This window comes from Pantherophis guttatus, chromosome 2 (assembly GCF_059756535.1).
Source record: "Pantherophis guttatus breed Tessera chromosome 2, ASM5975653v1, whole genome shotgun sequence".
Taxonomy (NCBI): domain Eukaryota; kingdom Metazoa; phylum Chordata; class Lepidosauria; order Squamata; family Colubridae; genus Pantherophis; species Pantherophis guttatus.
Genome location: NC_142064.1, coordinates 242,053,825 through 242,076,412, shown reverse-complemented (window position 1 = coordinate 242,076,412; position 22,588 = coordinate 242,053,825). Strand labels below are relative to the sequence as shown.

Here is a 22,588-nt window from a genome sequence, read left to right as displayed (position 1 = left end):
CTCACGCAGCCCTCCCGAGCTCCATTTTCGCTAGCAGAGGCACTGCGAGCCAGTCCTTTGCTGTTTCCAGGGCAGCCCCATGGGCCAGATCTAAGCACCCCGTGGGCCGGATCTAGCCCCCGGGACTTGAGTTTGACACCCCGGCCTTTGACTCTTCCTTCTTCAGCTGTTGGCTGACATGATTTGGCCCAAAACTGCACAAACCATACTGATAATGTAGTCCTTGGTGTTCTCTGAGCTTTGTTGTTTTCTTGCAGACATTTCATTCACTATTAAATAATGTACCTAACCCTGAGTTATAAATATTCGCTTCTATTAATACTAATAATCCCTGGAGAATGAGTCTTCTTCTGACTCTCACATTGAGAACGACGATAGGAGGTACAAGCATTTGGCCAGAAACTCAAAGCTTGTGTTGTTTTCTGAAATGTAATGTCAAAAATAGAGCAAGAAAAATCTAGACAAATACACCGCATTTCTTCCTTAATTTTACCACTGGAATCACGTGGATGCTTTGTATGGAAATCTTTATTTGATAATAAAAATAGCATTCAGAGACTCTTTCCTTCATTGTAGCTACATCATATACATTGTATTTTGTCCCAAGGAAAGAATCTTATATTGAGTAAAGTCCACATCTACTTAGACTACCGTCATGTATAAACTCAATCTTTCAAATAAAGCTATGAACAATGCTGTATTTATATATGCATAGGGTTTTATAAAAAAGATTGGCCCACGTATGCTTCTCGTCAACACAGAAAAACAGCACTATAACTAGACCACATGTTAAGAAATGATAATTGAAGAACAGAAACCGCATCCCGAGGCCTCCAAGAGTCATTTTCCACCCCACGAGAGGACAAGATAGGATATCCCAATCAACAAAATCTTCCAAGTTACTTATATTGTCTTCTGTTAAAACAGCTTTACATACCTGATTCAGTTTACATTAAAATATATCCCCGTGAATCAATTTGTTCCATTTTTTCCCCCCAGAAATATAAACATGTAGCACATTCCTCACAGCTAAATTCTGTCATAAAGTCTCTTTTATACAAGCAAAAAGGCAACAGTTTCTCTTTGTTTGTTTTCAACAGGCTCTGTTAATTACAATTTAAGGTCTGTACACACAATGACAAGCCATCGTTGTCTTTCCTTTTTTTTTTACAGTACCAGGGCAATAACAGTGATAGACTTGTAATCTTATTTTCTTTATGTATATGTGTCTGTGCACGGGCATATGAAAAAAAAAACAAAACCCAGTGAAACAGTATTACATGTACACATCAATGCACTGTAAAATAAAAAGCAGCAGTTTTAAAAAAATTTAGTGGTCCAACAGTAACGGCAATTTTTTTTGGCTCAGCTAGGCAGTAATCCATTAATTCTGCTATTGGTACTACAGTATACTTACCGCACAAACTTGTTGCATGAAAATAACCAACAGAAAATAATCCTGAATAGGTTTATTCCACTCGTGACAGTCTGATGTAGAGCTCAAACCACAGCTTTTTCTCAAGAACTCCATACCACAATTTTTAACTTTTTTCTTTTTTTGACAATTTTGCAAACGTGCTTCCTTTTGTCTCAAGTTAAGGGGGCACCAGAAAGCAGAAAGGAAAAAAGGTAAAATAATAATATTTTTTTTTTAAACCTAGAAGCCCAGAGAAAGAGTTCCATTTGGCGACAAGAGTACTTAAATGACCTGAAAGCATTTAAACTCAGCCTATGAAAGAAGTATTTGTTCCTCAAAATGCTTCTTGAATAAGGAATCCAATTCATGTCAACTTCCCTTTCAAGGCAAACAAGTGATGATACTATTTAGGCTCCAATTTCATCTGAATGGTTCTACTGGTTGAACAAGAACAACAGTGGTGCTGCCTTCGTTAAATTTCATTAATGGTCACAATTATTGAACAAACATGATGGTTTATCCTACGCATGATGCCATGCATGATGACTACCGATCCTTGGCCACCTTACTTCCTTTTAAAGAAGACCCAAAAGTACTTATTGTTCAATGGAACACACTATACATTCCTTAACTGCTTGTGCTGTGTAGATCTGCATAAATATCCTTCATCCCAGCAGTAGTCTCTTCAAATAGTTATCTTAGTTTGAGAACTATGTTCGTTATTTGTAAAGGAAAAAAAAGTCCCTCCATATTAGTTCTAAGTTTTACTGATCAACCCCCTCTTCCTCCAACCCATTCTTTAGAAAACCATAAATTCATGTTTGCAATGAAGTAATTGACAAAACAGTGTGGTTGATCACACATGTTTAACTACTGTTGGCTTGCCCACCATAAAACTTAAGAAAGGAACCACTAAGCCACAGAAAAGTACAACGAATCTAATGCTCACAATGGTGTGTCAGGAAGGAACACAACTTTCATCACACTTTGGGGTGGACATTTGGCAAATACGATTTGAAATGCATATACTTTAATGGTTGTCCACAACCATTGTGCAAAACATGTGAATGGGTTGTGATGATTAGATTTCATTTGTGTGGTGGCTGTGAGAGGCATTTGAGGTTTGCTACCTTCCTTCCTAGGAACTCTGAATGCTGGAAAGGCCGCAAAAGTATTGTAGGTAGGGCTTCAAAAGCCACTAGATACTGAGGTCAGTGCTGCACTCTTTATAGGGTCTCCGTCTTTGTTCCGTTGGGTGCCTATTATTTTTATTTGTGTCGTATCTCAGCGTGCTTTCTTCCTTCTCCCGAAAACTGACTCTGCCATCTCTATTTCGTTTATCGGGAGACCTCTCTCTTCTTCGTTCAGGGGTTCTCTCTCTCCTCCTGTCCGTTGATTTAGCCCTCCTTCCAGGAGGTGAGCTCTCCTTCTTCCTATCTGGTGATCTCCTCTGATCCATAAGTCTTTCGAGTGATCGTCGTCTTCTGCTGGGTGAGTTATCCCGTCGGTGAGTTGGTGATCGTTCTCTTCGTTTCTCTGGAGAAAAATCTCTCTTCCTCTCATACCTGTCTCTTCTCTCCAGAGTATTTTCAGCACTTCTTGTACCTTCTCTCCTCTTTTCAGGAGGCCTTCGTTTTTGTCCATTGATGGCCACTCTTTCTGGTTGACGCTCGTGCCTTTTTTCTGGTGACCTATCCTTTTTTCGGATTGGGATGCTATTGCTGTTTTTAGAAGTTCCATTCCATGTGTGATGCTCATTTGATTGTCTGCCAAACTCTCTGCTGCTTTTGGGATCCTTAAAATATATCCGCTTGTCTCCATGTTGGGGTGATTTGTGAAGAACTGGTGGATAACTGGGCTCCAATGGTAAGTGTTGTTGTCTGTCGTACTGCATATTTTTCACTTCCGATACTTTTTGTGAGCCTGTGGCTGGGCTGCTCCTGTCGCTGCTGGGGTCTGAAAAAAAGATAACAACACAATGTTTGGCAATGGTGGCCTGAATTTAGAGTTGGATACCAGTCATTATTCTGAAGACTTCATTAGTAACAAAAAACAAGCAATTGTTAAGCAGTCAAAAAGATGTTCCTGAAGCTTTTGTTAATTTTAGCAAAACAACGAAGGATGAGTGCTCTACATTAGTATGGATGCTTCTCAAGGCAATGTCAATCTCTAGTTAAATTCTGCTCTCTACATTATCAGGAATGGGAAAGTTAACTTTTTCCCAGCTCCAAATCAGAATACGTTAGCCTAACATAAAGTCTTTGTAGTGAACTCCTTCAGAGCACCCTTTTCTTTTCATTTCTTGATAAAAACTAGCGATTCAAATAATTTTAAAATGTTCTTTTTTAAAAAGAAAACTACATCTGGAAGATGGCTTGTAACTTGTAACTAAGCTCTGAAGACAGATGTATTTTTAATTATTTCAGAACTGATTCTCAGAAGTCTGGAATGAGATTCCCCAGAGTTCTGGACAGCTGTCACTCTGATGATGCTCAGGAAGAATGAGCTATTCTTCCAGCTTCTGGGACAGAGTAAAGGTTGAACCTCTGCTGGGTATTTTTTGGGGGGAGTGGGGGATTATCAGTTGCTTCATGGTTCTTTTTTTTTTCTTTTTGTACTTTATACTTTCAATTGTAAGTCACCCAAAATCATTGGGCATCAGAAGACCTATAGATTGTCTGTTGTAAATACACTCAGTGAACACACAACTTAGCCCCTCTTTATATATAACACGTGCAAGCATTGAGGACAATTTTGGTTTTGCCACAATGATTGAACTTAAACACACACAATGAGAGCAGCGGGGTATGGGAAGACATGATCCAATCTTATCAATGCAACAGTCTATTTAGATCTGCAGAAATATCGGGTAAAATATTTTTACATTTATCCTGTTGCAGTAAACACAGATGCTGTAAGCAGAAGCAGCAAATCATCTCGCTGGAGCAACCTTTTTATATGTACTTAGCAATAGTTGATTATGAATTGCTTTAAAAATGGCAATTCAATTGCTTTGAGGTTGGTACTGTAATTGTTAATTTCACTGGGAGAAAAAAAAACGCAAATATCTTGTGTGATAACGCTTCCTGGATTCTAAGCCAAATAATTACCACGTGCCCAATAGATGTTTGAGAACATTAACATGATAATAAGTAATCACAAAATTCCTTGGACTCCTAAATTCCTCTCTCTTTTCTCCTGAATATGAGATAAAATTCCCTAATGCACGCTCTCTTCTGGACAGGCATGGTGAGCTTAGCTTTACTGCAGGCTTTTGATGATTTGTGAGAGGAAACCATGGATCGCTTACACCACAAGACTTCAGAAATGAAGGACCACTGTTTCATCTTCAAATGAGGCCAAGTCAATTTGGCATCTTGTGGTCTCTTGCAGAAGACCACGGGGTACGGGGTACTTACAATTCATGGAACTGCAGGATGCTCAGAATGAATTGCCGTATATGCAGAAGTTTAGCAAAGTGGAAAGCAAGGTGAGAGAATTAGGCCACAGCACAGAAACACCTAGTATTGATTTTAGCTACAAACCGTAGTTTGATTATGGCCCATAAGGTAGAAGCAAGATTCCCCGAGCTTGTCATTTCTCATACATGCAGCGAGATTAGGAGGTATCATCGCTGAGGGAGGAAGAGCCCCGGCACCAAGAAAAGTAGGAGAAAGAGAAAGAAAAAAGTAGAATGTTTAGATTCCCTATAATAAGGAGGTAAGGGGGAAAAAAAATCTTCATTTGTTTAAAAAAATATTAGAATAAAGAAAATTTTATTTTTTTCCCAATCAGGATTGTCTAGGCATCACCCAAATATAAGGCTGCAGAAACAGCAATTGTTTAAAGCGAGACAGTGTACTTAAAACATTGGAAAAAAAAGGTGACTAAACAACCCAGACAACGAAAATATCAAGTTTGGAGTGGGAGAGTGCAAAGGAGAGAAGAGAGACATAATTGGGACAGTGAAACAGAATGTCAGAGATAAAACAATTAACAATCAACAACGACCAAAAGAAACCCACTACAGACTATGACATTGAAGAGAAGTACAAAACTCATTACAAAAATATACAGCCTTCTCAGAGAAGCGTGTTCCAATTGAGTCAGAAAAAAATACTGGAACCTCATTCTTTTTTTCTTTTCTTTTTTTTGAAGCAATTTGTTAGTGACTGCAACGGACAGAAATGAAGCAATTCACCCCCCACCCCGCCCCCCCCAAAAAATGTTACAGGCACAGGACAGCAACTGGGCAGCCCCTGGCTTGAAAATTGGAATTTTTTAGGGGATTTCAAAAGCGACTCGCAGCCCAGACTGAAAAAGAAAAGAGAACAAGCTAACAAAGAGACAAAAAAAGAAGAAGCTACCCTGCCCCAAACCCTAGTGTTGAATTTTGCATCCTCAGGGCAACAGACATTCTGGAAGATGTGAAACACTTTTTGATAGGCTATATTTGCAATGTTTAGCATATGGTACAATACTTTACAGCCAAAAGAGCATAGGAAAAAGACAGAACATAAAGAACATTACACAGTTTTAGTCCTGCGGAAACATGGCCAATTAAGTGTACAACAGAAGTGCAAACACAGGAATTTTAATAATGACATGGATTAAAATGGTAAGAGTGAGTTGGCTAAGCTACTAAGTCATCTGACTGTGTGAAGTTTTCAGGATGTTCTAAATAATAATTTTAAAAAGGACAAGTCTATGTGTGGCATACTAATTGAATCCTTTTAAAAAACTGGCATTGGAGGCAACACCAGAAGAACTTTAAGGGCAATGTTCTTATCTGAAAGCATGCCAAATAACTTTGCCCTAAATCTAGGGGTGGGGAACTATGAGCCTTTTATGACTTGTGGACTTCAATTCCCAGAATTCCCAAATCAGCCATGCTGGCCCAGAAATTCTGGGAGTTGAAGTCCACAAGTCATAGTTCCCCACCTCTGCCCTAAATGACTGCATAAGTTTTTTTTCACTTCTTATAGTACCTGTGAGGTCACTCTTGCTGACACCTTATATATAATCTCCCATTCTTTTCTTTTCTTTTTTTTAAAAAAACCCACTTATTAAAATGAATATAAGCCACCTTTTTCAGATTATGTGGCTTTACAAGGAATATAACTGGGCCTTTATCAACAAGCACAAGTCCATCTTTCTCAAGACAAACTGAATTGGTATATAGATATTCACCGATTCATTTATAAGACCAGTTCAACCTGGTGCTAATATAATGCAGTGAAAAAATAAAGAATTTTTTTTTTCTTTTTGGTAATTTGTGGGGATACAATTATAACCTTTGAAAGATCCCACCCACGTGTTGTTTGCCACTTCTCCCATTTCTGGAGAACAAAAGTAGAAAAGTACAATAGTTGGGACTTTGATACTGTTCCACGCTAGGAATAAAAAGAAATATAATTTATTGGTATATTATCCCAAATATGGGGAAACATAAAGGACACCTGTTCATTTGTGTGCTTATAACTCATAACTGGTTGGAAACCAATTATATTTGGGGAAAGCCCTACATCTAGGGCATATATCTGAATAGCTATCTCAAATAAATAGGACATTGTAATATTATATACAGTACTAAGCCACCCAAAACCAATACTACAGAACTTAAATACAAGTGGGATTTTTAATGCAGATATATCCCTCGGCAACCAAATAAAACAACATCTCTTCTCTTATAATAAACATTGAGAATGGCAATATTAATTTGTTCATAGCTGACACAGTTGTGAACAAACAATCTAAAGGAAAAGGGCAGGAGGGGAAATCCAAGTGAATATATTCTTGTATTGCATACGTTTTTAAAAATAAATTTATAAATATTTACATAAATGTACGGGGACAGTAAAAGCCCAGACACCATCGTGGAATTCATGCCTATGGTTACAGACAAAAGCCAAGGACAACAGTTTCCAAAGGATAACACAAATTTCCCAACTCTGCATTGATCAGAAGACGAGAGAACAATTCATCCGCTGAGAAACAGTTTGGCACAGTTCAATAAAACATTCCTTGTTTGGTCGGACAGGATAGTACAGTTTTGGTTTGTCTATATGTTTTTGCCCCCTTGGATCACCAAAATACTGCTCTGAAGATGGTCTTGCCTGTACACTGTGCCCCCACAAAAGTCCATAGTAGCAAGCAAAGGATGAAAAAGTGTAGAGAAAATTTCAGCACAAGCGAGGCAATTAACCACGGTTGTCAAGGTTGGTAAGACATTGGTGGAAAAAAGAGAAAAAGAAAGAAAAGGAAAAAGAAGAATCCCCGCTTCAGATCTTGGAGATATATCATTCATGGTGTGATGCCCGGAGCAAGATAAGGAATGTTTTCATAGTTTGACCCACCATATTCCGGTACAGAGCCATCTCCGCGTTTGAGAAACAGGCGAACTTTGCGGCCACCGTTTTTAATTAGTTCTATGGCTCGAGCGTGCTTCATGTTCTTTGTGGTTTCTCCATTAATCTCCAGGATTTCATCCCCAATCTGTGAAAATAAAATACTCTATGATTAAAGTAAAATGCTGGCAGGAAAACATCACATAGAAGAATGTGGAATGAGCTGTCTGCCAAAGTGCAAAATTGAACATGAGCCCAGCGCTCACATTTTGAAGTGGGAATGTAGCATTTTGGGAAGTTTCTAGTGACACAGGTACAAAAAACACATATCAAACTAAAGATGAGATCCTGAGTTATTTACTGGTAACATTTTATGACAAAGATTTCTGTACCATTCCATTTTGGAGCGGTATGTCATAGACCAGTGATGGCTAACCTTTTTGCTGTCACGTGCCAAAAGTAGGAGGAGTGCAGGGGCACACACCCATGTGCACACACCCATAATTCAATTCCCCCCGCACCTCCCCCACATGCACGTGTGACCCCCTCTTCGCGCTCCTCCCGTTTTTAGCACGCAATGGCAAAAAGGTTACCAGTGGGCCTGGTAGGCCCGTTTTTCACCCTTCCCAGGCTCCAGAGGCTTTCTCGGAGCCTGGGGAAGGTGAAAATGGCCTTCCCCACCCCCCCAGAGGCCCTCTGGAGGCCAGAAATCGCCCATTTCCCGACTTCCGGTGGGCCCGGAAGGCCCGAAAATTAGCTGGCTGGCATGCGCATGCACGCTGGAGCTAAACTAGGGCAACGCTTGCATGCCCACAGATATGGCTCCGTGTGCCACCTGTAGCACGCATGTCATAGGTTTGCCATCACTGTCATAGACCTACAATCATGATTAAAAAAAATCTGAAAAGATATATATGGATAATGATAGTCTGAAAGTATCCATGTACCTAAACCTCAATGTGAGGATGACAGGATAAGCAGCTTTGCTTACAGAACCCTGATAGAGATTTTGTTGTAAATGTGCTACTTCTAATAAGACAGTGGTATGGAAAAACAGTTCTTTTTATTCTTTTTTTTAAACAAGCAAGTTAAAATATCCTTTCCCCCTTTCTCCCTCTGTGTGTCAACTGAGGAACAGAAAGATGGCCGTTGCCAGGTTCAGTTCGAAGTTGACCAATCAAGACTAACGCTTTAAAAAATACATCGGTAAAAAGAAAAAAATAAACTATGAACAACATCAACAACAACAAAGAAACAGAACAAAAAACGTGGGCACATATTTATCCTTCTCTGCTATGCCATATAGATCAATGCATAAGTTGATGGCCTATAGAACCAATTATTTCTGCAAAGACATAGGGACAGTTTCCATAGATTTTGAAAATGTGTTTTTTTTAGCGACCGGATGGGGAAATCTCGAAATAGTTTATACTGGGGAATAATTTTAATTGAATGTATGTATGTATACATGAAATAAAGCCACCTTTTTCGCAGGGACCCTGCCTATTATTTGAAGGTATTCATGTATGGCATTGCAATCAAAGATTAAGCATGGTGGTCTTTGGTCCAGACGATATTGCAGATTTAAGTCTGTAAGTCCAAAGGATTTCTTGGTGAAATTCTACAGACGGAATTATGAAGCCTTGTTTAAAAAATGTAGCAGTTCTAAAACTAACAAACAAAACACCCTCACACGAAACACTGTTCAAACACAGAGCCATTTCGAGAATGGTATCTGAAGCAGTGAGATATCCGCATTGAATAGAGGAAAATCAATAATCTAAGCACATATTTATATGGGCTAAAAGGCTTTTTCACTTTCAGACATAACAAAAGAAAAAAAAAATCATTTCCTGACGATTTTTGTCTAACGGCTTGAATAAGGTCATCTATATTCTGCAACCAAACGGGGGGTGGGCGGGGGGAGGAGGAAACTGAGTAGAAAGATTGGCCTGCAAATAAGGCAAAGGAGAAATGGTAGCTCATGTGAACTTGTAACATACCCTCATTTTTCCACATCTCTCAGCAGGCCCATCTTCTGCTAACCGCAAGACATAGAGATCCATGTTATATTCTCGTCCACCTCGCAGACTGAAGCCAAACCCTTTAGCTCCTCTTTCAAGTTCCACAGTGTAAAAATCTTGTTCTGGCTGGAAGAAAGTAATAAAATAGAATTTGCAACCATCAAGAAGATTTAAATTACTTACATGCAAAGGCAGAAGAATATTGATCGAAATGATCAGGCTGGTTGATACATCACATTAAAATGAACACGGGACATAAAAAATTGAAAATGCCCCTGTATCAAATTAGACTTATTTTCAAACCGCAACCTTTAATTTATTCCCTTAAAAATTAAATTCAATTCTTATATCAAAAGCAAGATAGCTCCCGTTTTTAAAGAAATAAATCTTGTGGCACAGTTTGCCTTGGCGTTCTCCAAAAGCTCATTAATTAAGTCATTCAAATCTGTGTTAAGACCACTTAGAAGTGCTGAAGCAGCTGCTTCTTTCAGAAGTTTTGGTATAATTGTTTGGAAGGTATCCTAGTAGAATAACTGCCACCATTGTCAGCAAAGTGTATTTGCTCTGTATTCTTATTGCATTTATTTCATTGTTTATTGAAAAGATTTTCAAGGTCACCCAATTTACAGCACAATGTTGGATGGCTCACAGCAGCACATATGTACATACATGCAAGAGACAAACCGAAAAAACACTCAATGCAGATACAGTGAACTTTCTGTGGGAAATACATACATAAATATAGTTTATACAGAGAGGGGAAGAACATTGTATACTTGCAAGCTGCAGCCAATAAGCTAAAACTGTGGGCAGCAAAGAGCCTTACCTGGGAGGCTGTTGGTGCTTTGAAATCAAACTGGGATTCCTGTTTTGTCTTTGCATTGTTTCTGTTCAAATTAATAACGGAAAGAAGGGGAAAAAAAGATTAGATTTATGGGAGTGAAGATAATGGGAAGTATTGAATGGATATGACAGCCCAGCCACTCTAAGGAAGGGGGGCATTAAACTAACCTGTTCTCCTGTGGCATTTGTTGAGGATTATGTGTAGTTGTAATTGTAGCAATTTTTTCTGCGTTGGTCAATAATGTTGCATTGGAAGATTCTGCAAAATAAAACAATGCTTTTAGTGCATCAGATTATTCCTGTAATTAGGATATGCTCACAGCTTCTTGTTGGCTGAGGTAATCTTTTTTGAAGTTATCAAATACATTTCTCAACACTATTCATGAGGGATTTTCTCAGATCTAGCTCAGATTTTGGAAATCCAATAACAGAAAACATACTACTGTATAGAAGCATTTATTTAACAACACACCTGTGAACATACTGCCTACAAATTTTTACTATGAGGGAAAGGAGCAAAGAAAATCCCCCAATGCAATTATGAAAATCACAAGAACAATTTCTGTTCCCTCACAGTAGCTGCGAACAATGGTGTGGAATATCAAATCACGGCTACAGATTGTGTAGCTGTTTTCTTCCCTACTTTAATTTTACCCTATTGTTTAAAAGTCCTCTTATTTTCATGAAATGATTTCAGTACATTTCTGCTTCCCAAGATTCTAACACAATTTCCCAGGTTCCCCCCCCCTTTATCCCCCATGACCTTGGATTCATTTGCCAACGCTATCATTTAGTCCAAGAGCTTATAGTGACCTATAATATTTTTCAGTTGCCCTTGTCATGATAATCACATCAGATATTGTATTTATTTTGATAAAATCGCATAGGTCAAAGTGACCAATCTGATTAAATCAAAGGGGCAATGAAGCAGGGGTGGGTTGCTACGGGTTCGCCCCGGTTTGGGCGAACCGATAGTGGTGGGAAACTCCACCCACCCACCATCAAAAACCTTCAGCGCATGTGCAGAAACACTCCCAATAGCAAACCGGTAGCGCCAGGATTTGAATCCCACTACTGCAATGAAGGTATAGAAATACATAAGCAGAAAATTCAGTATTAGTCTGTGGTATTCCTAAACCAAAAGATTTGTTTATTATTTCATGCTGAAGTCTCTTAGTAATCCAACACAACAGGCAGCCACTTGCAGTACCACAAACACAATGCTTTCCAATGAGTCTATTCAAGATTCAATTGCTCTTCATTAATTGGGTGAATAATGTGCAAAATAAATAAGTAAATACATGAATTATTATTAGTCAATCCTATTCACAAGCTTCTTAATCCCCATTCCATACTGAGTGTTTAGATAAAAACAGATTCAGTGAACAGACCTTTGATAAGTAGCATACCGAGTCTCTAACTGAATGGTAAGCAAAGTGGTATCCTTCAGATAGGTTAGAAACTTCTATAATTTCTTGTCATTATTAATTCTTAGTATAATCTGAAGGAAATTAGTCCAAAACATCAGAAGACCACCAGACTAACTATTCCTACTCTAAACTGATTCAACTGCATAATTGATGACTCAATTGTACAATTCAAGAAACTACAGATACATATTTTAAGCAAAGTGCTTTTTGGTTCCTGCCTGCAATTTAACTTGACATTTAAATCACAAAGATGTTTTAACATAAAAGTACCCAACACCTGCCATCAACACATTATAGAAAATTTGAACTACATATAGGAGTTGTAGAAAAATGTGAACTTTAACTCATATCCTAAATTATCTTAAGAATGTTTGTTTATCCTCTTTTCCTTCCACGAGTGAATGTTTATCAGCCTTAAATTTCTCTCAAATAAACTGTACCTAAAAAAATAAATAAATTCTGAAGTGTTGAAGGCTTTGTGAAAACACAACTGTAGTTTTAAAATATATAAAACAAATAAGGTAAAAGTTTTAAAGCTCCTCCACATGGGGCAATAAGTTAGAAATTTTTACAATGTTTTACATGTTTTACAATTTTTACAACATTTTTACAATGTTTACATTACATATACTAATGTATATGGAATGTAAATTGCTATATCTGGTCTTTTACACCTGTACAGCAAAGTTTTCAAGGCTTTCCAAAACCAACAAACAATCACAGTCAAATAGATCGGACGTTGCTTACCTGAACGTCCATTTTCTTTGCGCTGCGTGTCACTTCATTATAGATGGGATTTCGTCATCTTCCTGTCAGGGACTGAGCGTGGTTTTTTTTTTTTTTTTTTTTTTTTCTTCAAATCCTTTAACCACGCCCCCTCTGCTCTCTGTCTCCTCAGTTGTTTCGCGAAGTCGCGTGTCAAGCCCAGGAGCTGATGAGAAAACAGAAACAATCCCGCTGCCCAGGACCAGGCAGCAAATCGGGAGGGATGAAGTGACACGCAGCGCAAAGAAAATGGACGTTCAGGTAAGCAACGTCCGTTTTCCATTGCGCTGCTAAGTCACTTCATTATAGATGGGATATGCCCAAGCGTCAGGAGTTAAGGGGTGGGAAGCTGACTGGTCCCCTCGCTGGACGCTGAAACCACTCGTTGTAGCACCCTGCGTCCAAAGGATGCCTCAGCGGACGCAAAGGTGTCTATTTTGTAGTGACGAACAAAAGGAGTCAAGGAAGTCCAAGTGGCCGCCCTGCAAATGTCCACCACTGAAGCCTGGGTAGACCACGCAGCAGAAGTTGCAGCGCTCCTCGTAGAGTGAGCCCACACATTACCTGGAACCGGCCTATCCTTAGAGGAATAGGCGAGGGCAATACACGCCTTAATCCAACAAGCCACCGTTCTAGAAGAAATCTTCTGTCCCAAAGACGAGGGGTGGAAGGACACTAGGAGTGCCTCCGACTTACGAAATAGCGATGTGCGCGCGATGTATCTTCTGAGCGCTCGACGCACGTCAAGTGTGTGCCACTGATCTTCCAACCTATGCCTGGGAGAGGGACAAAAATCTGGCAAGATTATTTCCTGAGATCTGTGAAAGCTGGAATTAATTTTAGGCAGAAAGGCCGGGTCTAATCTCAGAACCACCGTGTTAGGCTTAAAAATGCATAAGTCCTGGCGAATAGATAATGCTGCCAACTCAGACACTCTCCTGGCTGAGGTAATGGCCAAAAGAAAAGTGACTTTAAACGATAAAAGCTTGAGACTGGCTGAACCTAAAGGTTCGAACGGTGGAGAGGTAAGGGCTTGTAGAACTAATGTCAAGTCCCAAGTTGGATACCTATGAATCATAGTAGGTCGAATATTTGAAGCTCCCTTCAAAAACCCCTTAATGCTCGGGTCAAGAGTTAGCGGGATAGTGGCTTCCTTGGATAAAACCGTAGATAAAGCAGCCACCTGTCTTTTTAAGGTAGAAGGAGCCAACCCCTTGTCAAACCCATCTTGCAAAAACACCAGGATGTCAGGAACACTGGCCGACGTAGGGTCCACATGATGCAGACGACACCAACTGCAGAAGGTCCGCCAGGACGACTCATAAATCCTTGTGGTAGAGGGCCGCCTAGCAGCCTGAATGGTGCCAATCACCCTACCCGGAACGTTACGCCTTCTCAGGAGGACCCTCTCAAATGCCACACGGTTAAGCGCAGCCAACCGGGGTCTGGATGTTGAACTGCCCCCTGGCTGAGAGAGATCCGGTCCTGAGGTATTGTCCAGGGGGGCGACACCGACAGGGCCACTAGGTCGGCGAACCAAGGTCGTCTTGGCCAATGCGGGGCTAACAGGAGGACCTCCGCCCCTACAGCTATCAGCTTCCTTATTACCCTCGGGATGAGGGCTAGAGGCGGAAAGGCATATAGTAGACCCCGGGGCCACTGACAATGGAGGGCGTCGTGACCTAGAGCCCCTTGACATGGAAATCTTGAGATGAACAGCGGAAGCTGAGTATTCTCCGGGCTGGCAAAGAGGTCTAGGATCGGAAGGCCGAACTTGTCTACGATGCACTGGAACAGGTCCGGGTGGAGTTTCCACTCGGAGGGGTCTAATTGCTTCCGGCTGAGCCAGTCGGCCCGGACATTGGCGGACCCTGAAATGTGTTCCGCCCTCAGGGAAAGAACATGAGTCTCGGCCCAGGTCATCAACATATCTGTCTCTGTCATTAGCAAGGGGGATCGGGTGCCCCCCTCGCGATTGATATGGGCCTTGGTGGTCGTATTGTCCGTCAGAACCAGGACATGCTGGTGAAGAAGCATGTCCTGGAAGTGTCTCAAGGCAAGGCGGACAGCTCGAAGCTCTAGCCAATTTATGCTGTTCTTGGCTTCTAAGGGAGACCACAGACCCTGGACAACCTCTGACCCCAGGTGGGCGCCCCAGCCCAACAGGCTCGCGTCTGATGTCACCGCAATCCTGTTGGGTTCCTGGAAGAAACAACCCTTGCTGATCGCCTCTGAGTCCCACCACCTGAGGGACGCTCGTACTCTGGGAGGAAGCCTCACCTTGGATGCAGATGTGCCCCGGCCCGACTTCTGCGCTGGCAGGAGGAACCACTGGAGTTGGCGTCCGTGCCTTCGCGCCCACGGCACTATTGAGATACAGGAAATAAATTTCCCGAGCAACTTTGATAAGGTTAGAAATGTTACCTGTGGACGATCTAGGACATGTCGAACTAAGGTCCTGATGTCGGTTTGGCGTTCCGGCGACAGGTAAACCAGTCCCTCCTCCGAATCTATCAGCGCCCCCAGGTGCGCAATTCTGGTTGTAGGCTGAAGATGGCTCTTTCGATGGTTTATGGAGAAGCCGTGTCGTGTGATGATGTTGGACACCGTCTCCAGATCCTGCAGAGCCTGTTGAGGAGACTGAGAAAGCAGCAAGATATCGTCGAGATAACAGAGAATTCTGATCGGAACCAGCCGGATAGTCGCAGCCACCACCGCCAACAACTTTGTAAAAGTTCGAGGTGCGGAGGAAAGGCCGAACGGCATGGCCCGATATTGGTAGTGTACTCCTGCATAAGCAAACCTCAGGAATCGGCGATGGGCCGGGTGGATTGGCACGTGCAGGTAAGCTTCCTGGAGGTCCAGCGACGTCATCACATCGTTCTTCCGCACACAATCCAGAATAGTCCTGAGGGACTGCATTTTGAACTTTCGGAATAGAAGGAATTTGTTGACAAATTTGAGATTTAGGATGGCTCTCCAGCCCCCGGAGGCCTTGGGAACTAGGAACAGAACAGAATACACCCCCGACCTTTCTTGCCCTGCAGGAACAGGCTCTATAGCTCCTATATCTATTAAATGTTGGATCTCCTTCCTCAACTGCTGATGTTTCCCTGGCTGACGAGGAATAGGGCAGGGAAGGAAACGGTTGGGGGGCCTGGTTCTGAATTCCAAGGTAAGACCTAGTCTCACAGTCCGAAGGACCCAATCCTCGGACGTGGATTCCTCCCACTGACTGACAAAGTGGCAGAGTCGTCCGCCAATGGAAGGTGGGGGAAGCGAGTCATTTGCCTCTCCTTCCAGGTCTGGATCCAGAACCCCTGAAGGGTCTTCTGGAGGCAAACTGGAACCTGCCTCTGTCCCTAAAGTACGGTCTGTCAGCTGGTCTGTCATACCCTTGTGTGTAAGGTCTGGAAGCATAGGACCCACTGGGTCCTGGGTCCTGACGAAAGGGCTGCCTCTGGGAATAAGGCGTAAATCGACGCTCAGTCCTACGGTAGGACACCGGTAGGACCTTCTTCTTATCTTTTCCCTCAACTAAAATGGGGTCTAATGCAGGGCCAAACAAATTAGTACCTTGATAAGGAGTGGACGCCAATTTCCACTTAGCTTTTAAATCAGCACGCCAGGGGCGAAGCCAGAGTAGTCTACGAGACGTCACTGAAGACGCCATTGATCTAGCCGCAAACTTAGCTGCGTCCAGAGTGGCGTCAGCCGAATATTCGGCTGCAGCCACCATCTTATTTATGTGTTGCTGAAGACGCAGGTCTTCCGGGGGAAGGCAGTCCCTAAGCTGTTTGAGCCAAACAAGATTCGCCCGATTAAAAAAGGAGGCCGAAGTGGCGGTCCTTACAGCCCAGGCAGCCGCCTGGTGGCTCTTTCTGAAAGCGGCCTCTGCTTTCCTATCCTCTGAGCGGAGCACCTCCATGACATCTGAGGAAAAAATAGTAGACGATGTTAAATTTACCACCGGAGGGTCCACAGACGGAAGTGCCAAAAGGCTCTCCAGAGAGGGGTCCACACAATAAATTTTCTTATCGAGCCCAGAGGGGGCAGAAAGGGCCCCCGGGTGTTCCCATTGTTTCTTAATAACCCCAGAAAATAACTCTGGACAGGGAATAAAGTCCTGATCCTGGGAAGGAACAGGGAATAAGTCATTATGAGATTTCTGACTGCCAGTGTCTTGGGCATGAGAACTGGAGATGGAGGCCATATTGGTTGCCAATTTAGCTTTACGCAGCAACGTTTTAAACACAGCAGGCCTGAATAAGGTGGTGAATGCAGGCTTATCAGGTTCAACACCTTCATCCTCTGAAAACTCTGGTTCCTCAACCTCCCCTTCAAAACGCTCTGCCTCCTCACTATCAAGAGGATCCTGCGAGATAGCCTGACTAGCCTGACTATGTCCAGGTATTGCCTGATTGGCATGAAGGTGGCAGCTAGCAGAAGAAGAGGGCAACTGGTTAGCATGAAGATGGCAAGTTGCAGGAGTTACAGGCAGCTGTTGACTAAGACTTGAAGCAAACGCCTGGGCCAAAGCATTGGTAAAAATAGACTGAAAACTAACAGGTTGGTTCATATCAATGGCCTGCACCCCCAAGCCCATATTCTGGGCTGCAGTCAGACCCTCTTGCTGAGAGCCCTGCGAGGTTGGAGGAGGTCGAATTGGATTTATAGGAGGTAAGTCATCCTCCCCTTCAGAATGAGGAGAAGGTGGAGCCAAAGAAGCTTGAGCTTTCTTTTGCGCCTTCTCGTATTGCCTCTCCAATGCATTATGTCTCCTAATGGCGTCTCTGTCCATTAGAGTTGAAGGGGGGTGCCTGGATGAGGAAGCCTCAGGATCCTGCTCGGTTGACACAGCAGGGGCTTTAGATTTAGATTTTTTTGTCTTTTTTGCCCTGGGAGGGGATTGTGGTTGCTCATTGTCAGAGGAGAATTCCTGGTCTGCCATATTAAATCAAGTTCCAATGACAGCAGGCTCCAAAGAAGTAGAAACGGTTTTGGCGCCAAAACACAAAGTCACAAAATGGCTGCCCAAGTCCAACGACCCACAGAAGAATACCTCAGACAGAAGCAGGAAAATTTCCACAATCTTCTCTCCTCGTCCTCCTTCCAGATAGCAATCAGTCAGGGCGGTCAAGATTAGTAATCCCTTCACACCGCCAACCCTCAACTGTCAGTCAAATTCAAAGGGAAAAAGAGCGCGAAAAACGTTACCAGCTCCTCACGCCTCGTAACTGCACCCTGATGATCAGATCCAGCGAAAAGGGGAAGATGTTGTAAATCCGCTTCCTCGCGTTGACAGTGAGGCAAGAAATACTCAGAGTTTGAATAGCCAAGCTACCAGGAACTCCGGAGCCGCCCTGAGCTAATTTGGAGCTACAAAATGGCGGCCGCGGTTTACCAGGCTCACCTGGAACCGACGATCTCGCCAGCGGCTAAAAGAAAACGGCGCGGGCCGTTTTGGAGCTGCCCAGCCGGGTCAGACTCCAATCGCTTGCTTTAAACAAAAGAGGGGGATGGTCTGGAGCCCCAGATCCAATCCCCCCACCTCCAGAAACGAGGGACAGCCGCAGCCGCAAGCTGTCCCAAAGCAAGCTTTTCGCTCCACTAATAAAACGCCCTGAAGGGAAACAAAAATAATAAAACCTAAGGTCCCTAAACTAATTTTAAGCTAGAGCAGAGGAATTAACAGATCCCTACAAGTCGACTGAGCGAAATAACTGAGGAGACAGAGAGCAGAGGGGGCGTGGTTAAAGGATTTGAAGAAAAAAAAAAAAAAAAAAAACCACGCTCAGTCCCTGACAGGAAGATGACGAAATCCCATCTATAATGAAGTGACTTAGCAGCGCAATGGAAAATCATATCTGAACAACCTATACAATGATTAATTTACAAACTGTTAAAATAACTTAGTGCTCCTGAGATTTTATAATGCACTGTTGCCAACCCATCTGGATGTGTTAAATATACACAATGAGTAATCATCATTAGTTTTTGGCCATGCCATCTAGAGATTTCAAGAGTGGAAAAGTCTTTTCTAGTGCACTCTTTAAATTCCATCAAGAAACTCTTTCTAATATCATTATTCAGGTATCAAGCTGAGTAGCCAAACACATCAAATTGCTCAAGAGACTGAAATATAGCATTGAGTCTTATTCTCCAAGAACTTTGCATTGTTCTCTCACAAAGAATTACCTGGATGGATTACACAGAAAAACTTTCAAGTTCCAACATTATATGTCTCACAATGGCCATGCAGAAGTCTGTGGGAAGGCTATAGAGAAGGCCATAAACAATATGATATATAAAAAAAGAAGACAGGATGGTGTTTTTTTTTTGGCATACAGTAGTGTTAAGATAACATTTATCTCAAATAACATACATTGGTATTATCTCTACAGTTTCCAATTCTAACATAATCACTGTATCAAACGTATATCCTTATTGCAATGCAATTCCCATTGATGAGATTCTAGATTAGTGGCAATGATGTTAGCTTCTATCACAATGGGGCTTTCTCGAAATAGTCACAGACAGTAGCCAAACCCCTGACTACAGTGTACTATTAACTGCATTGTAATGTACGCGGTGGCTCAGCGGCTAAGATGCTGAGCTTCTCGATCAAAAGGTTGGCAGTTCAGCGGTTCGAATCCCTAATGCCGTGAAACAGGTTGAGCTCCCGTTACTTGTCCCAGCTTCTGCCAACCTAGCAGTTTGAAAGCAACTGCTTGTAAAAAATGCAAGTAGAAAAATAGGGACCATCTTTGGTGGGAAGGTAACAGCGTTCCATGCGCCTTTGGCGTTTAGTCATGCCAACCACATGACCACGGAGACGTCTTTGGACAGTGCTGGCTCTTCAGCTTTGAAACGGAGATGAGCACCACCCCCTAGAGTCGGGAACGACTAGCACATATGTGCGAGGGGAACCTTTACCTTTATCTTAAATAATTGTATCACATTCTTTTAAAAAGGAAAACTGTGCAAATATTCAAAGGGGTGCTTTTCTTCAACAGAGCTCCAAGCAAAACCCTTCTTTGAAGGTGCTTCATGTTGCTTTACTTCAGTCAGCTTGGAAAGCTTTCAGTCAGTACCATGAAGATGAATTGTTCATGGTCTTCAACGTGCTTGCCAAAAACTTTGGAAATGCTACTGAAGAAGACACACGTCAGCTTTTGTGAGTGCTATGAAGGATGTGCTGTCTTCCTTCCCTGGCATGCCTTACTCCAAGCTTTGGTGAGCCATACTGGAGAACATCCATCTCAATCATGACCATGCTGTGGTTCAAAGAACCTTCTGCCCACATGCACTGTCTGTACAGAAGCTTCTTCTGGCTTTGGGAAGTGACAGGCAGGAGACAGTGAGAAGATTTGAGGCCCTATAAAATGCTTCAGTGAAATAAATGTTTACTTCGATGAAAATAATCATATTGCCTCTTCAGCAGGAATCTTTTGTCTAAATGAATCTAGGTCACCTTGAATAGGGCTACCAAATAGTGTTATGTCACATTGCTCTATTTTTACAATGCTTTATCAAATCTTGCATAAGTGTAAAAAATTATTTGAAAAGGAAAAGGATTTTTTCCTGATTTCTTTAGAAGTCTTACTTACTGCCTACTCTGTGATTACTCAAAGTCAAGTAGAAAAGGTTGTGTCTGCAATTGTCTACTAAAGATACCTGGCAAGACTGTATACATAAAAAGGCAGGAGTACAATTTTGTATGAGCCTTCAAAAACTGGATTATTTTACCCATAATAGACAACTCATACTGATGACCATTCTAGATTGAGCTGTCATACATAATGAAAGGATCAATCTTTAGACAAGAATTAACATAAATTAGTTCACTGATTTCTTCATAGATAGATTTGCAGTAGGATAGAAGATGTATGAGAGAAGAGTATAAATACATTGAATTGCATAGAGAATGAAATTTAGAATATATCTGAATCTAATGAAAAAACGTATTTGCAATGAATCCAAAAATGAACCCTAAAACTTTTAATGACTATAAAATCAGCAATCAATTTTCATAAAGATCTTCAGTATAATTGAGATGCTAGAACTAGGATAATATTCAAATCCTGTTTAGCTGTAGATTCTTAGCAAAAAAATTACAACTTTCACTGATTCTTTCTGCAGTATAACTAGTTAACAGGAAACAGTGTGATCAACATGTTTTCTGTTTTTTTTTTTTTTTAATTGTTCAATTTGATGGGGGGGAAAAATCACTTTTTTTCCCAAAGAAGAAAATTTGAAGTGTACAGTATGTACATAGATTATAGGATTCTTGGTCTTGTCTTCAATTATAAAATGCTTGATGGAATGCATGAATACCCTCAATTTCATTCTACAACTATCTTTCCTGTGAACATATAGGTTTTTCCAACTTTAATTAAATTTCCCAAAGATACCCAGAGGGATTCTTTCCATGGGCATTTTCAGCTCTACCGTAGAAACATGAAGAGTAATCAAACAGGCGGCAAACTGATAAAAAGATGTGCAACAGAAAAATAGAAGTACTTATGACACATAAGCTAATCAACATCGCCAAAATAAATATGATGCTAAAGAAGAATACAGTCTTATAGGCATTCTTCTTTTTGACAAACAGCCAGGCAGCAAGTGTAAATTCAACTTGTTAAGCTTGATATATACATACAGTATGGCTCAATGCTCAAATGCACTGCATTTCATCAGTACTGTTTTCCCCCAAAATAAGACATCCCCTGATATCGGGCTTTTGAGTGCATGGCAATAAGGCCAAGCGCTTATTTCAGGGTTCAAAAAAAATATAAGACAGGGTCTTATTTTCGGGGAAACACGGTACCTTTAATTATTTATTTCCCAAATAAAAGCACATGGAGTAAGCATTAATGTCTTTCCTCGAAAGAACTCTGGGTGACTATCAATGACAACTTATTTATTTATTTATTTATTTATTTATTTATTTATTTATTTATTTATTTATTTATTTATTTATTTAATTTGTATACCGCCCTACTCCTGAAGGACTCAGGGTGGTGAACAGCCATAAAATAAAACATATAGATACAAAATTTAAAATAGAGATAAAACAAATTAAATAAATTTGGCTGAACCATTTTAAAACCCCAATAATTTAAAACCAAATTTAAAATTCCCATTTAAAAGAGGAAAATTTAGGTCAGGCCAGCTTGATGAAATAGGAACATCTTAAGCGCGCGAAGGAAGGTACACAGATCCGGGATCCTCCGTATCGCCAGGGGGAGCTCGTTCCAGATTACTAACTTAATTTAAAATGTTACAGCAGTCAAAAACTAGATAATGTACCTACTAAAGTTGCACATGTCAGATTGCAGAATGAAAAGACTAGCTTACAAATGCATCATCCGATAATATTTCTGGTTCGGATTCTGGTTTTGGGGCATGTCCTCAATCAGGAAACATCTTCCAAAAGCTAGAAGATGAGGATTGTTTAAAATGACAATAATTTTTTAAATCACTGTTACAGCTAAAGAAAAATGCTTTAAGTCTCCCTCAATCTGAACAGAAAAACAACAGGTTTAGTATAAAGCCATGTGCTTATCAATGACCTTTGTTTGCAGACTGCAAACATCCAGATTATACCCAGAAAAAAGCAAAAGGAGAAGAACCAACCATCTTCCCTTGCACAGACAACTCACACTTAACACAAAAGCAAGCTCCTAAACATACTGGAAGTACGTACACCACCCAGAGCCCCTACTTGAGGGAGATGGATGATCTAGAAACATAGAATAT

The 22,588-nt window shown here is 41.3% G+C and overlaps 1 protein-coding gene across 50 annotated transcripts in view; it reads right to left on the bottom strand.

Moving 5' to 3' along the window:
• Window positions 1-510: 510 nt before the first annotated feature.
• The window catches only part of MAGI1 (membrane associated guanylate kinase, WW and PDZ domain containing 1), a 486,027-nt gene continuing 463,949 nt past the window's right edge, over window positions 511-22,588 (bottom strand). For 43 of the 50 annotated variants that reach the window (XM_034440614.3, XM_034440617.2, XM_034440618.2 and 40 more), the window contains 5 exons: window positions 10,800-10,890; window positions 10,615-10,675; window positions 9,768-9,914; window positions 7,774-7,912; window positions 511-3,373 (listed from right to left, as the gene is read on the bottom strand). In XM_034440614.3, coding sequence (XP_034296505.1) covers window positions 2,616-3,373; window positions 7,774-7,912; window positions 9,768-9,914; window positions 10,615-10,675; window positions 10,800-10,890 — 1,196 coding nt within the window. In that variant the 3' untranslated portion in view covers window positions 511-2,615. Of the gene's footprint in view, window positions 3,374-4,962; window positions 5,052-7,773; window positions 7,913-9,767; window positions 9,915-10,614; window positions 10,676-10,799; window positions 10,891-22,588 lie in introns of all 50 variants that reach the window. The other 7 variants (XM_034440625.2, XM_034440626.2, XM_087887971.1 and 4 more) reach the window with 1 other exon arrangement.